This window comes from Athene cunicularia (genome assembly GCF_003259725.1).
Source record: "Athene cunicularia isolate RWA chromosome 15 unlocalized genomic scaffold, athCun1 chr15_part1, whole genome shotgun sequence".
NCBI classification, from domain to species: Eukaryota; Metazoa; Chordata; class Aves; order Strigiformes; family Strigidae; genus Athene; species Athene cunicularia.
This window is the reverse complement of record NW_020799121.1, coordinates 5,222,316-5,238,981: the sequence shown is the minus strand read 5'-3', so window position 1 is coordinate 5,238,981 and position 16,666 is coordinate 5,222,316. Positions and strand designations below refer to the sequence as shown.

The 16,666-nt window shown below is 44.3% G+C and overlaps 1 protein-coding gene and 1 long non-coding RNA gene across 2 annotated transcripts; one reads left to right on the top strand and one right to left on the bottom strand.

The window, feature by feature from the left end:
• Nucleotides 1-327: 327 nt before the first annotated feature.
• LOC113486014 lies at nucleotides 328-5,556 on the top strand. The gene is made up of 2 exons (XR_003399512.1): nucleotides 328-1,001; nucleotides 4,353-5,556. It is a non-coding gene; the product is annotated as an uncharacterized LOC113486014 (long non-coding RNA).
• Nucleotides 5,557-13,077: 7,521 nt separating this feature from the next.
• SNRPD3 (small nuclear ribonucleoprotein D3 polypeptide) lies at nucleotides 13,078-16,158 on the bottom strand. The gene is made up of 3 exons (XM_026860020.1): nucleotides 15,979-16,158; nucleotides 15,057-15,249; nucleotides 13,078-14,227 (listed from the first exon to the last, which is right to left on the bottom strand). Exons 1-3 carry the CDS (start codon nucleotides 16,102-16,104, stop codon nucleotides 14,166-14,168), a joined length of 381 nt encoding a protein of 126 aa, XP_026715821.1. The 5' UTR covers nucleotides 16,105-16,158; the 3' UTR covers nucleotides 13,078-14,165.
• Between the last annotated feature and the right edge of the window lie 508 nt (nucleotides 16,159-16,666).

The window sequence follows — 16,666 nt, the reverse complement described above, 5'->3', positions numbered from 1 at the left end:
TGATTCTGTGATCTTCAAACCTTGAGAAGTCTGTCTGAGAGGCATCCCAACTTGGGAGATGCTGGTCACAGCCTGCTGTGATCCAGGAAAACTCAAAGGGTCTCACTTAGAATCACTGTTTATAGGGTCTGAGATAATTTACTATTGTCAGGTACTTTTCATTTCAGACCAAATGATAAAATACTCTGGTACTTTCCACCAGTGCACAGGCCCAGAACTTGGTAGATCTTGAAGTTGTGGTATCAGCCATCAGGTAGAGATGCAGTAGGCTGTCAGGAGGTAATTTATTGTCATTACCATTCCCAAGCAGTAGGGTAGGCAGGAGCCAGGTGAATTCCCAATTCATCTTGTGTTGGCATGTGGCCCAGGGAGGGAAATGGCACCAAGCACTGAGAAGCCCAAGAGAGGGTGTAGTTGCACCACCACACTGCCCCATCCCAGTGGAGGTGGAAGAGAAAAGGCCCTGATACAGCCAGAATATGATGTTTGGCCAGGAGGATGGGGACAGGGCGTGTGAATGTAGCCAGACCCCAGCACAACCCAAGGTAGAAAGGGAGCATATGCTCCCCTGCACAGTTGTCATCCAAACCCACTTTTTAGCCCTTCTATGAATCTGGAGAAGTGGAGTCATTTCTATGGCAAAGACTGTATTTGTGGAGCATGAGGTTGTTTTGCAAAAGGCAAACCAGAGCTGCTCAAGTGGCCATTCCCATTACTGGGGGAAGGGCCATGCTGCTTCCAGAGATCACCACCTGCCTCTCTTCTCACAACTCATTTTTCCCTTATCAGTGTAGTATCTGTTTCCTCCCCTGCTGTGGAAAGGATGGTATTAATTTTTTATTTTTCTTCTTTTCCTTCCAAAATACCTTTCAGCAAAAATGAAAAGCATTTCAAATGTCAGCAAGATCTGCTTAAACTCTTACAGTCTAAATGGAGCAGCACTCTGTGCCAAGTCAAAAACTCGGGCACGAAGCATTTAAATAAAGGCTTGGAGCTGCCTGGTGAGTCAGTGGCATATCTAGAAAGAGGGAGCAGGGGTGCTGAGCATGCAGTCTTTGGCTCTGAGCACTGTCTCTGTAAGGCTCTGCATCAAGATATCTTCACAGCTTTTCCATAACAGTGACACCCCCACAAAATGAGGCAAGACCCCCAGCATGCAGCCCACCACTGATGCAGCTCTTCCCTGCAGACCCGTGGCCCAGCCCCAGGGAGGATCTGTGCAGCCTGTTTCCAGCCCTGCTGAAAGTCATGGGTTTGGTCTGAGCTGTGCTAATCAGCAGGACGGAGATGAGACATTCAGCCCCTTGCAAGGGAATTCTGTGCTGATCACCAGCGATGCCTGGCTGCCAGTTGGCAACTCCAGGAGCTGGAGATAAAGCATGGCTTGAAACAGACTGGTTCAGCTGAGCAGCTGTGGGATCCGCGTTTATTCCTCCATACACACTTGGTTGTTGTGCCATAGAAACCTCCCCATGGAGAACTGGTGGTGAATAAATACATGCAAATGGAAATTATGAGGTCCTGGCTTAGGAAACTGCCACCGCTTCGTGGATGAACTCCAACGGGTTGCAACTCAGCTGTGGAGAAACTGTCACAGCACGCCCAGCTCCTTGTTCTCTGCCAGCTCCTGCCTGCACGGACAGGTGAGGGACTCTGTGGGAGCACAGTGGTGTGCATCGAGCTCCAGAGCTGTGAAGTGCCTCCAGAGGAAGCTAATTTCATAAAAGCTGAGGTCGCAAAGCAGAGAGGATGACACAACCCAAATGAGCCGAGCCTTGTACTGAATGAGGAAGCTCAGGGCTTTCAAAGGGGATTAAAGGGATGAGCTGCTAATTCAGGCCTCCTCACGGATACCCAGAGGGACCAGCTTTGTTTATGCTCCTAAATCAGGGGATGCCTGCCCTGCAGTAAGCCTCTGTCTCCTGCTAGATAACGCAGCAGGAGAGATGGATCCCTGTCATACTGAATGCTCTCTCCTTACGGTACTTGGTGGTGCAGGGCTGTAACCTCAGCTACTTAAAGCAGCACACGCACCTCAGCATTAACACTCATACAGCAGGCTATCTCCACCATTTGCAGTTTCCCAGTCTCCCTCCCTCCCTCTCTCTCTGTGCAGGATGCAGATGTCAGCCTGCGATGGGACCTATGTCATGTAGCAGAGAGGAACCTGCAGCTGCACAGCTTAGTATCGCAGCCCCTTCTCCACCCGCCATCTCCCACCAGGTTCTCAGTCTAACAGTATGTCTTGAAGTGAGATATTTAAGCACACCCTTCAAAAGTAGTTTTCTGGAAGGAGAGGCCACCAGGTGCAAAGCCATGCCACACCTCTCCACTGTCTTATTTTTCCAAGGCTCTATAAATACCCTGCAGAAAATCCTCCTACTCCTCCTGGGGTTGCTTGGTCCCTTTTCAGATCTACAATCACATAGTGGCAGGGCATGAGACAGTGAACTCCCACCTCCACCAGTCTGTGCCCACAGCAGCTTCCCCCCCAGCACCCCTCAGAGCAGGCAGCTTTCTACCTGGAACAGCACACCCTCTTGCATGCTCCCAGGGCCACCTGCAGCATCTCACTTGAAAATGCTGGTGAGCACCAGCAGCTGGGGCTCTGCGTGGGGTCGGGCAGGTGGCAGAGAGCTCTAGCGGAGCCAGCGCCCAAAGCCCAGCCACAGTCAGGTGTACACGTGGGGACGTGGAGAAGCACCGCAGGTACAGAGGCCATCGGTGCCAAATAGCAGAGGGAAGAAGGAGCAGGCCAGTCCTTTTCAGTTACTCAAGTGGAAATGCACTTGTTCCCTCCCTACCTAACTGGACAACACCTTCCTCACTCCTCGCTCCTCCATTCTGTATTTTACCCCAGCGTCTGACCACAAATCCCAGGGTAACCATCTTAGCATACTCCAGGTAGCAATATGCCTGGCACTGAGGCCACCACAAGGCTCCCTCATTCCTGTGACTTTGTCTAAATAACTGGTAATCATTAAGGATGCAAAAAGCAGCTGGAAGCACAGGTTTGTCTGATCTATTTTTATTTCGCACACTTCAAATCCTGTCAAGGCCCTTCTCTTCTACGCTGCCAAGACTCTTTTTTCAACTTAACAATTCATTCCTCATCGCAAGCACTTGGAAGATAAAGGAGTCTGCACTGTTTGGAGCAGGCTGACAGGCTCCTTAGTGGACAGCTGCTAACAAAGATGCCAAAATATAAATGGTTTCATCTTAAGAAAGCAAACAAGAGAGGATTAAACATTTGCTTTTACAGATCACTCCCATCCACCACCAGATCACGTTTGTTTCACAGCTCAGAAGAGGCAATGGTGTGTCTCAATACAATCTCTTATCACTGCACTATCTTGACAGCGCAGCAGGTGTAACAGCCTTCGAGGGCAGCTGGAAGAAAGCCCAGCCCACAGCTCCCAGCAGTTGGGGTCGATGATCAGTGGACAAGAGAATCTGTTTTGCAGTTTACTGGCATTAAACAAGTGCTCTTGAAATAGATGCAATAGCTGTTTTAAGGCTGCCAAGAGGTAGTTCATGATACAAAATAAACCGGAACACTCTTAGCTGAGGCCAGCACTCCAGGAAGCCATGACCACATCTTGATCTACTTTGAGACACTAAGTACTTGATTATGAATCTCTTCTGTTCCTCTCCGACTTGATACTATTCCAGTTCAGTGATGCTGATTCAAAACCAGAATAGCCACAAAACACAATAACCACACAGTAACTCTTTCCTTCCATGTGTATTTACTCCTTTTTCCCAAAGCCCATCACTCCCTCTGCTGCATCCAAACTGGCCGCAAAAGCAAGTGAACCACAAAAACACTGACATTTCTTTCTACAGCATCAGGTTTATTCAGCTTGAATGCAGGCATGTCACAAGGGTGGAGGATAGATTCTTTGCTGCTTACTGATCAGCCAGTTCCTCCACTTCTCTGGAGGAGATGTCCACATTCCTCCCAGTCTGTTTTTGAGGCAATCTGCCCCAGGTTGGATACAGCGATGGGATGCATTTGGAAAGCTATCAGACAATTACATGGGCTTTATTCAACCTGTGTAACTCCCCTAAAACACAGTGGGTCTCATCAAGAACCAACATGGCATAGAAATCTGGAAAAAGGCACTTCCCCAGGCTAGCTAGCAGCTGCCTTTGGGTCTCCATGTCAGACTTCTGAGCAGAGCTTTGTTCTTGATCCCCTGAAATCTTTTGGTTTGCAGAGCCAACAGTTTGACGTGTGCACCTTTGTCTGAACTCTGCTGCAACTGAATAACTGCCTAAGTCAGTACCAAACTGCTCATTTTACCAACAGTTTTTTTGGGTTTTGTTTTTTCAAAAACTGCCATTGAAAGAGAGTGAAATGGAGGACACCAGAGGAACAGCTTTGACGTGCAACCAGATACTCAGAGGTAACAGCCCAGGGAGTCTCCAGCTGTAAGGTCCCCTCGCCTGGGTCTCAGCCCTGGACCAGCCCATCCCTCAGCTCCAGTATGAATGTAAGTATTTTAGAGAGAACTGCTCTGTGCCTGTGCAAACCCATCACTGGCAGCCGCCAAACCTCCTGCCTCCCCAGTGCTAACAGCATGAGGACAACAGGAGTGATCAGCCATTTTGTCACCTTCTGAACTGGAAGGTCAGGAGCAGAAAAGGTGGCAGCATTGCCTCAGTTTTTGCATTGCTAATGCCAGTGCTGTTCCTTCTCTTAGCAATATCACTAGCTCACTGAGTTGCCTCTAAATTGGCACTCTCGCTGACTTTCCAGACTTTGGCTGTTTTCAGAAGACGGTAACAGAGACTGCCTTGTGGCGACACACAGAAGGATGCTCTTTAAAGCAGGAGGAAGGAGAGCAATGCCTGGCTTCTACCTGCTGCTCCTGCTGCCCCTCACTAAGCAGGAATTAAGCCAAGCCAGAAAAATGCGATCCCTAACCACTAACCTCAGCTGCCCCATAGGAGAGAAGCCATGTTGCCATCCTGGGACAGGTGCTCTGGAGCTGGGCGGTCACTTGTCCCCTAAAGGGCGCTGCTCTGAGGAGAGGTCGAGACTGGCCCTGCTGGGCACGGCCGGACTGCAGCTGCCCCACCTCAGGGCACAGCTGAGCCCCGCTCCAAAACTGGTGGCACCTCTGGGAAAGTGTATTTAAGAAAGGGCAAAACGCTGTATGGCAGTGAGGGGTGAGGACAAAAAAAAAACCATGAGAAACTGTCCTGCAATGCTAAGGCCAGAAGAGGAAGAGGAGGAGGTGCTGAGCAGAGTCCCTGCAGCACATGGAGTGACCACAGTGGAACAGGGGAACAGCTCTGAAGGAGCAGTGACCAGTGGGAAGGCCCCATGCTGGAGCAGGGGAACAGCGTGAGGAGGAGGAGTGGCAGAGACAACCTGTTATGGGCTGACCACAACCCCCCATTCCCCATTCCTCTGTGCCGTGTGGGGAGGGGATAAAGGAGTGAAACTGAACCTGGGAAGAAGGGGGGGTAGGAGGGCGTTGTTTTAATTTGTCTTTCGCTATGCAAACCTATTTTAACAGGCAATAAATTAATTCTCCCCAAGTCAAATCTGTTTTGCCCGTGACAGTAATCGGTAAGCAATCTCCCTGTCTTGACTTAGGAGCATTTCCATCTTACTGTCTCTCCCTGCCGTGTTGAGGAGAGGGGAGTGAGGGAGTGGCTGGGTGGGTGCCCTGCGCATGTCTGGGGACACCTCCACTTGGTAAAATGGCTGGAGCCATCACTGGGGTTGGGATTCAGAGAGAGACAGCCAAGATGTAAAGCAGGACTGAGGATCAGGGTGCTGAAGTAAAGCTAAGGCTGCTACTAGAACTATCCCCAGTGTAACCCTTAGACTGAGGGACTGGTGTGTCTCATAGCATTAGTTTCAGCCTAAGGATAGAATCATGTTCCAAAAAGACATAGTTGAAACACACGCTAAAAGTAAGGCTCAAATGGGGCTGCAGAGGTAAAGTGAGGGCAGCTACTTGGACCCTCCCAACAGTCTCTAGGCATGTTCCATGGTATAAAACTCTGCCTAGGTTTAGGATTAGACTTCATGTATTTAGAGTCAAATTCTGACATGTAAAACCTCTAATGAGTTCCCTAGAGCTTCATCCACTTCCTCCATGTCAAATTTGGCTCATTAACTGGAAAAAAAAGCTTGTAGTGAAAAGACAAAACAAAGAGAGCACATCCTAACAAATACCCAGAGAAAAGGAAGAATCAACATTTTCTCCCTGTGTATTCACTCCTGCTTTCCCCAGACCACAGCACTCCCTACTGCTGTACCCAAACTGCCCTCAAAAGCAAGATGTGAAGAAGACTGCAGGGAAAATGACATACTCCTGTCTGGTTCTGAAGATGTCTCTGATGTTCACTTTCATAAAGGGTTCTTCAAAGAGGAACAATATTAGCTAATGACTGAGCTTTGCAAAAAAAGGTTTGCTGTGAAGCTGTTCCAGAGACACGTGGTACTGACGCAGAGAGGAGGCTCATTCAGTTGTGAAGCAACAAAAAGCAACACCTTGTTACAGAAGACTAAATATCTCCACACTGCAGTTCTGTTAGCTGGATATTGTGTCAGGGAAAAAAACAGCCTATCCACCCTGTAGTTTACTTGAGATTTTAGAAGACTGTAAAGATACCAATAAGCAATGTCAAATGCCACCACATGGGTCTATGCATTATCCCATGTCTGCTGAGGGCCATCAGCTGCAGTACTCCAAAACCTCTAACGAGGCTGTGGGCTCATAACAGTTGTGGCCTGACTTGTGTCTCTAATGCAAGCTAAATACTGCCAATGTCCCAGAAATCTCACCCCCTCTCCCCAAAAAGCCCAAACACAAAAACCTTGACAGTGCCTACTTTTGGACAACAAATATCTTCATTATTTACAGACATAAATTGCACTCAACACATTCAAAATTGGAATACAAAGCCAATGCACATTTGTGTTGCAGAGGTCTGTTTTCTGCCAAGTGGAGTGGAGAGGCTTCTATCCTGAAAACAGAACCAAGTCTCCTGAAAGGAGGATTATATATAAAACTAATCCTCTAATCTTCATCTTTGGTTGCACCTGGACAGAGTGATTTGCAAGGTATTCTTACCACAGTAACCAAGATCAATTGATCAGTGATTTATATTCCCCGTATCCTTGCGAGGAAAGTAGTGCGATTATCTTGTCAAGCAACTTACCTATAAACTTCCAGAACAGAGGCAGGACTGTAACCTCTTCAGATTCACAGTCTCATGTCCTTCCCTGAAAGCACTTCTCCATAAAGACATTTTTCACTTTTACCTATAGTGAGCGAATATGTTTGCCAGAAGCACGGGAATCCACAGCAGGATCACATCTGCAGCTGCTATAAACTTAGAGGTAACAGTCTCTTATTCTCCAGAAGGGAACATCAGTCTGTGTCCTTTAAGGATGAAATTAAGGAAGAAGGATGAAAATAAATCAAGGTAGCACAAATTCAGCAGGCCTTACTTGGAACTGCCTAACAAGAAGGACTGATGCTTGTTGCCAGAGAGCAGAGCAATCAGAAAAGAGGGTACAAACCAGCTCTAGCAGCAACAAAAAACTGCACTTTTCCAGATGCCACCGAGGGACTTCCAGCAAAGCAGCCTGAATATCCTAAGAAGTATCCACACCGCTAAGCCACCACGAGGTGGCTTACTGATCAACAGGAGACTGATATCAGCAGGAGGCAGTGCTCAGAGACCACCACTTCTGGGATGAGCCAGCAGTTAGAGCACTTGCTGGGCCTCTGGAGACTTTGTCCTGGAGTTCCAGGGACACTGTTAGGCCAGTCACTTAAGGATAAGTATTGAAAAGTACTTGGTTTCCTGGCTCATTGGTTTCAGCAGGAGTTGTGTGCCCAAATCTGTCAGCAAATCCTGGTCTGAAACTCTCTGTGGCTTGGTCTCCATCTGTCTTTGTGAAGTAACAATGTCTTTATACCCTGTAACAGTTTGTAATAACAGTTCTGTAAAGAAAAACACATGAAAGCAACAGCTGGGCACTTTACAGTATGGAGCCGCAAACAAGCTAAAGGGACATTTCTATGTCCCTGCAAATCCAGGCATTCCCATTGCCTTCCTTTTGCATCACCAGCACGGTGGTGTTGATATTCCCACTGAGTGCTCTGTCCCACTCCTGTTAATGTTTTAGGCACTACAGGACAAAATGTGAGGAGTTTTGCCTCACAACAAGCAGTTGTGCTCTGAAGTAGATGTATTAGCATCTCCCCACTGAGCTGGAAATAGGGCAAACCCGCAACCAGACAACAGATTTTAAGTCCCTAGGCAAGGGAAAATGAAGAACAAATTAAATGTTCGCTGCAAGCAGTTCATTAAACAAAAGAACAATAATAGTGTTTTTCTGCCATTCTTTTCATTTCTTCCAGCATAACTACACATCTTCTGGATACAGTCTGTTTCTTTGCCAAGGCTTCAGCATTCTCCCCTGAATTAATGATGCTGGAAAATCTCCACTTTTCATAGACTCCGATAGTCTCTGCTGAGCAGCAAAGGGCTGCACAATACTTGCTTATGCAATGACTGGTCCTGTGCCAGGAATAATAGCCTGTCTACTAGGAACAACCAATTCACACAAAACCCCAAAATGCTTTTCTCATTAAATGTCTGAACTAGGTGGAATGAAAACACCCCGAACCTACTGGTCATATTGTACATTAATGTCAGCCTCCACACTGACTTAAATAATCCCACAGCCTAGTCTTTGAGGAACAGTTGGCATGAGCAGAGAAGGGTGGCACTTCCCTATTCATTACCTCCAAAGTACTCTTGACACTATCAAGAACTGTTCTTACAGGATCAAGCAAACAACAGGACAATCGAAGCAGTTAAAATGCAACTTGATCTGGGAAAATACTTGCAGACAAGCACTGCTTTGGCTACTTCAGGACCAGCATGCTGTAGTCATATGGTAGTTGTTCTGTCCGCAGGTGTGATCTGTCCCTGAGTGGATGAGGAGGTGAGCAGTATCAGCTCACTTGCAAAGTAATCTGCAGCACACTGCCCATATCAGCATTTGTTTCAAGGCTATTTTTGACCATGCTTTAAATGTGGTGTATCTGTATTTCCTCCCAAAGAAACACTGGAGGCAGGAGGGTCCCATAGAGTTAGCTTTATCTAATGTGAAAGGAGAAAGACCAGGTCTTATTGTCTGAAATCAGTTCAGCTGCAATAAGGTGCAAGTTCGGATATAAATTTTTGCCTCTGTCAGGATGGAAACATCAAAGAATCCTATGAGAATCCTTCCTCCATTTGGACCAGTGGCTGAGAAATAAACCACCAGATCATTGACACTTTCTTGTAAACCTCAGAATTTCACCCTTTGCTACCTTACCAAATCATTACTCCACTGGGATGTCAGCCTTCCATCCTTGCTCACATTTTACTGGCAAGAGGAAATAGGACAACTCTACTTTAAATGAAAACTCACTGTGAAGCCTAACTAGCAGAGATACACACTGGTCAGTTACGCTGAGCACCAGAAATTCATGTTTTCCACTCCATTCTGCCCTTCTAGAAGAGATTTTCTGGAGGGCATGGGAGATCTAGGGGCCACATCCCCTTACTTCTGCCTTTCACTGGCAGAGATTAAGGGGCTGCTGCCTCTCCCACAGTTTTGAGAGTTGGTATAAGCCAAGTTCTGAGGCTCTGGAGAACAGGGCTTTTACAATGTGGCATGTAATTGCACTCAGAGAAGAGACACCATAGCTTGCCACTTATCTACATGGCATCCCTTTCCAGCCTCTCTCACTCATAACAGACTGATATTTTGCAGGGCACCCTTGGAAAATGAACTAAAGAAAAGTACAGCTTTAGGATCAAATATGTTATGTACACCTGGAGAGCAGAAGTGCATATGTATAGGATGAAAGCACCCCAGTGGCTAGTGAGGAAAACTCCTACAGTTCTGTGCAAAGCAGTTTTTTCAAGTGATACTTTCTCCAACCATTTAACTCTTCTCTGCTGTTATCAGGGTCTTCCCTGTTTTTGTACCAGAGCACAACCGTGGTGTTGACTCAGGAAGACTGGGTGAATTTCTACCTGCACCTCTCCACACATCATTTTGCATGGCTGCAGCGTAGCTTTTCTATCCCACATAAGTACTTCAAAGGCACCTACACTAATGATATCAAAGGGGCAAGTTCACGTCAAAGCTTCAGGCCTGTAGCTTGTCTCTCTGTCAAAAGTGAGCTCTGAACCCACTGAACAAGGAAAAGCTTACAACCCACACACAAAGCAATGGCAAAGGATGAAAAGAAATGCTGCAATCTGTGACCAAAAAAAGTGACAAATAAGGACAGATGTTAAAACCAGACAGCTGCATCTATCCATAGTATTCTCCGTCACAGAGAAACAGATTGCTTAAGTTGCTGAACTCAAGGAATCTGCACAACCTACCTAAGTGCACATGCCCAACTAGCCAAGTACCAGGGAAACACACAGCATCAAGCAATGTCTGGAATCACCTGGGTTATCCCAGCACTTCGGGAAAACTGAAGAGGAAAAAAAATAAGGTGTATTTTTATGCTAAAGTTTGTAATAGCACTGAGTTGATAGATTTTATAGCAGAAGTCACCTTTCTTATATTTTTTGCTTCCAGAGGGTTCTAATTTCTTTATTTCATTCTCTTACCGACAGAGCCATCTAGTGGATAAGGCATCATTTGTTAGAAGGAAATTTTGATTTACCACGCTGTAAGGATCATCGGTAGGCTCTTCAAAACAGCCTGTAACAAACTAGCATATCGGTTAGTCTAGTCAGAAATTCCTAAGTGATGTTTGTCTTGGCTGCGGCTTAAATGCCCACCACTGTGAAACTTCAAACTTTTCAACACTAATTCACAGTATCTTTCTGAAGAGGGTAAACAGTTTATCCTAGACTCAGACTTAACCTGAATTCATAGTGCAGAGATTTTTGTTTATGCAAAATCCAGTATCTTCTTCAAAGCTGATGTGGGTTAGAGATGTTACATGTTTTAAGTAAAGCTTAAAAGCTAAGGCAACACTGATTGGAAAAAAATCTTTTTAGAAGTTTCATTGCTGTGTGCTCAGCAGACAGTCACAAATACAGGTGGTGAGAAACATCAGAAGGGGTATCTTCTTAAAGCAGATACACTGCAGTTTGTTCTGTCAACTCAAACCTACTGGGGAGGGTTATTGTTTCTTTCTGAAATTCATGGCTGTCCCCCTGCCCTCAGTGCTGTGGAGGGAACAGAAGCTTAGCATTGCACAGGAACTTTAAAAAGAAATAGAAAAGGTAAGACAATTATAATTAGTGAAAACAATCCCAAACAAACCTGCTACTGCCAGGCAGCTTTAATTTGCTTAAATAGGATTTAACCGTTACACTCTTTAGGGTTCCCTTTAGCGTTTCAAAGCCTTTGCCATTCCAGCAGCTGTCTGTGGTGAAGTGTGGTGCCATTTCTCCCCGTTCTCTGCAAAAGAAGCTAACATCTAACCTTCAGAAAAGGCTACATGCTATTCTGCAGTCAGAAGGGAATAGCAAGATGCAAAGCCAATGGGCCAGATTTGGAGTCTTGCCAAAATGTTGAATCTCTTCCAAAAGATAGTTTTAGTCAAGTCCCCCATCTGTGGCTTACTTCCTTTTTCACATATTAATAGCTCTTTCTGGAGGCTTTACAGAAAAAGACAGGAGAGCTTTGAGGGTTAGGAAGTACCAGACAGTCCCGGCAAAAAAGATATAACCTCTTGAGGAAATGGTGAGGGTTGCCACAAGGAGACCCCATAGAAGCCAGACCAAAGGAGTTTTGGCAAAGTTATTTCTCTTTGCTCAAACTGTGAGAACACCTCTTGTCTCTCCTGTTACTAAACAAGGTAACTGTAACTTCCTTTGTCACCCACTGCAAGTTAGCCATGGCCAGGATGACACCCTTTAGCAGAGCAGTTTACCATCCTTAAACACACACTCCATCCTATACTAGTTTCTATTTATGGCAATTAACTCTTGCACTAATCAGGTTCCAATTAGGTGTTTGCTTTGGAAGAGAAGGCAGTTCCAGCTGCTGAAGAAACATGCTATAAAACCTTGCAGCAGATACTCAGAAAGCAATCATGTATTATGCCATTCCTGTTCTGCCTGTTGATGGTTGCATAACCCCCCCCGTACGAAAACTCTGACTTGATTAGCAACGTAATCACAAGCCTGATATATTAAAAGCAATAAAAGACAGTCAGATGTCTTATTTGCAGTATGTGATTTCAAATAGTCATACTACCTACTAGGGAAGAGATCATCTCACCTACCACCATACAGCAACATGCAAAACCAGTGGCCATCAACAGAAATGCCTGTTCTTACCTCCCACCCCACTTCCAGAGATCTCGGGCATTATCATGGGATACTACAAGCACACACTTCAATTTTTACCATGAAGCTCATGGTACAGCAACAGGATGAAATTATCTTCTTTGTGTTGAAAAAATTTCAGTCTCAGGGGGCATCTAGTATAATGACTCAAAATGGACTTGAGCTTCATGTTGACTTTAAGATGGTCTTTCTCAAATCAGGCTGGTGAAGTTTAGATGCCTTCGCATGAGGAAGAAATTCTGTTTCCTCTCCCCCAGTAAGAGCTAGAACCAAAGTATTAAAGAGTTCCAAAGAGTACAGCTATTACTCCTAGGGATAAGGCTGTAGTTACTATACAGACCAGTTCAGTTTTACTTGCCTGTATCTTACACAGGCACAGGCTCAGAGGGATGTGACCTGATCAACTATCAGTTGTGATTCTCTTCTGAGTGACTGTCAATTTGAAGAATGACACATTTTCATAAGAAAGTGTTTAGTATCATTGGAAACACTGTCTTCAGGAAAGCATTACTGCTACATGAACATGACTCACATGCCCTATTCTGAAGCACAGGGATTTATGAAAACCATCTTGTCTTTTGGACATGTTCCTTAGTCTAGTCATAAGATGATACCACAGTGATTTTATAGCTAAGCTCAAGTGTATCTTTAACACATTTTAAGGTTTCTAATGCAAATAATTAGGATTACTACCCAGAAGAACATGTAGCAGGGTTCTCCTAGTGATGCGAGACCAAATACAGCTTTATTTACAGACAATTCAACAAATACATTAGTTCAACTTTCATGTCTGCACACAAGGGAGTCTTCACAGCATCAAAGCATGACTAGGTATTTTGTAGATGTACAGACTGATAACTGATTGTATGCAAATATGTGATTAGGTACAGAAGTGTCACATTTAAACATTTCAATGATTTAAGTAAGAACAACCACACCATACTTTTAGCAAAATAAAGTTACAACTACATTTGGCTTCCTGCACATCAGCTGATGATCTATATGACTGCACATAGATATTAAGACCAAAAGCTCAAGTTGATCCTAAGTTTTGTTCAAAACATTAGCATTTGTACTGAGTTGTATTTAATGCATAACTATTTATAAAACTTTCTCCATACCCCTGCACTACCTTTTAAATTTACAAGACATTTCAAAATCATCCTTTCAAATGCCTATTTTATAGTGTGTCTTCTTTTCCCAGGCAGAGGGAAAAACAGAGTTAGAACAGAACTTTTCACTGCAAATATAGACTCAGTCTACCAAAGTTTTGTGTTCCTAATAAAAAATTCTCCCTGTATCCAAAGAAAACAATAAGAAATGCAATAATACCAACTCAATGTACAGATCTGAAGATAGACCTATATCTGTTCTAGGTCCACATAAAAGAACATAGTGCTTTGCTTCTCTGGAAGCTGCTGCCTCAGTTTTGCTGTAATTTCCATAAATGCAGCTGCTAATATGACTTTAAAACACACTATTCAAAAATTCTTCATCAAGAATGACTTATAATTCTTTAGAGAATGAATGACAACAGGACTAAAGAAGAAAAATGAAACATGACAATCTTTAAGGGTCAATGCATCACACAAATACAAAGTAGTCAAATCTAGATATAAAGTCCATTACTTTCCAGACAAAGCTATTTTAAGTTTGAAATCATCTATAATGTATTTGCCCAAGAGAAGTCCGGTCATGTAAGAGCAGACAAGTTTTTGTCAGAAACATTTATTAAACAAAACTGATACCAATCCACATGTAGTCAAGTTAATACCCCCTAATAAAAAAAAGCATGTTGATCAAGACCAAAATTATCTGCGCTTCTGGAAGATGTTGCCACGGCCCATACCACGGCCTCTTCCTCTTGCAGCCACTGAAGAAAGAAAACATCAGGGATGAATTTGACATAACCTCATATTTATCTCAACAACCAACAAGCAAAACAAACAACACTCAAAGTCTCTTGCTTAGAAGCAAGGAAACAAAGCTATCCTATGAAGTTCAGAAAGTGGTATGACAGCAAAAGGTTTTCTGCAAGAACCAGAACTAATGGTTACAGTCTCGCTACTTAGAACAGATGCAGTGAATATTCATACACTTTGTGTTCCTAAGCTGACACACAAATCTGTGTAGACCAAGAGACTTAAAACCCCACACTCTGCCAAGGTTTTGCAACAGAACTCAGTATATTTCAGCAGATGTTACTCCCCCACATAACTTTACTGCATTTGCTAAAGTTAACCAAGGACTTTGGGTCCTGTGATTATTACTCCATCTTGTTATAACTAGACCATTCCCCTCAGAAAGGTACAGATGAATGACAGTGAACTACAGAATGGCTAATAATTACAGCTTCCCAGTAGTTTATTATCTGCATTTGTTTTTCTACAAAAACTTAACAAGAACACGTGAATCCTTCCAAACAGTGAGTGCCCACAATCACTGGAAAACAGAAGAACTTTTATATAAAGCCTCAGTTTAACAAGACTACTCACTGTATCTAAACTATTGTAGCATCAGCATTCATAGTTGAACAGTTTTGAGTCCTGACTCCCACCATAAGATGAAATACACAGCAAAACACATGAACCAGCAATCTTTCCGTTTCTTACAGCCTGCACTTCCTCAGTGACAGAGATAACAATTTTCCAGTTTTTCTACAGCAAAAAGGGGGGGGAGGACCACAAGGAAATTGTACACACCTTGAGCTTTGAGAATAGCTGCTTTTCCTCGCCCAGCTCCAGAACCCTGGTTTTTATTCTTCATGCTCTTTAGCATAGGAGCATTTTTCAACATATCTGGTAAAATAAGAAACCGTATCTTGCTACCTCTGATGTACACCTGCTCAAGCTGTGCCACTCGTCCATCTCTGTACGTCACTGTTATGTTGGACATCTGGAAAGCAAAGATCAGTCAGTGCTCACAGAGGCCTCTAACACAGTTCTGTATTCCTATTTCTCTTGCCTGCAGAAAATGCAGCCAAGATTCAAGTACCAAAGCCAAAGACTTTCCAAGCATGCTGCTTTCTCAAATGGAGATGTGACACAAGGCACCCAAGACCATTTAAACATACTCCTAAGCCTGCTACTATTCAAGCAGGCCCAGGGCTTCTGCTTTCTCCCCAGCTTGAAAATTACTTTTATTAGCTTGTTTTTTTCATATTGAATCAGTTTTAATAAAGCTATTCTAGTCCTAACTATTAGTTTTGATTTTGAGAATGACTTGCCTAAAGTCAACACAAATTAAGCCCTCTTGGGATGCCTAAAGTAACATACATTAAGAAAAGTTTAAATTTCTTAAATTAAGGTTTGTCTGTTCTTACATTCAGTGATTTTAAATAAAGAACACCAGCAGAAACATTGTTCACAGAACAGAATCTTAAGAACCCTGATATTATTGACAGGAATGACAAATGCTACTCTAAAACTGGAAAGAGTAAGCTCTGGCCTCTTTGGAGCACTCAGTAATCCTGAATCCATTTCACCATAGTAAGGCAGTAGTACAACCTTCTTTCTCCTAAGACTAAAAAACCCTGTCTTTTAATCACGCTGCCAATAAGCTAGCTATCAGCTAAAAGGCACTGATCAGACAGCCTTTTCTCCACCATTCTGAAGAGAGACATACCTGACAATTCATGTTGTCTTCAGCTTCAATAAGTTTGCCTCGGTAAACTTCTCCTGTGTTGGTCTCACATGTCACAATATGGCCCTCAGCCTCGTGTAGGACTTTAATTGGCACTCCAATTGACATGTTTGCAGTGCTGTGGCTCTACACCTGAAACAAGAGAAAAAATCAACACAATCACAAAGAAAGTTGTAGACTAGGTTTTATCTACACAATCTGTGATCTTCCCCAGGGTAAAGCACCGATTTTCTCTCTTGCTCAAATACACCATATGTTTTAACAATACATTAATAAAACTCCTCTAGAAAGATGTCCATGGGAAAAAAAAAAAGTTAAAATATCAGTAAAAGTGAGTCTTTTCTAGGTCTCTCCTGACCTTGGAAATTCAGTTGCAAATACCAGATAACAGACCACTTGTACAGAGAGGTGCATCTCATAACGTACATGCAGCCTCACTACCCACGAGCTAAGCCAGACCTGCGGGTAGCACAACCGCATTCGCAGACCGCATCACCTACGCGACAGGCCCTACTACATGGGAGCCCAGCCCACGCCACACGCCGCAGACCCGGCGAGCGCCCCGCACAACCCTCCTTCACTTGAAGGCCGCCAGCCTCAGCCTCAGCCCCACCCCAGAGACAGAGTGGGGCCCGGGCCCGGCGGGGGGCCCCATCCCCGAGCGGCCGAG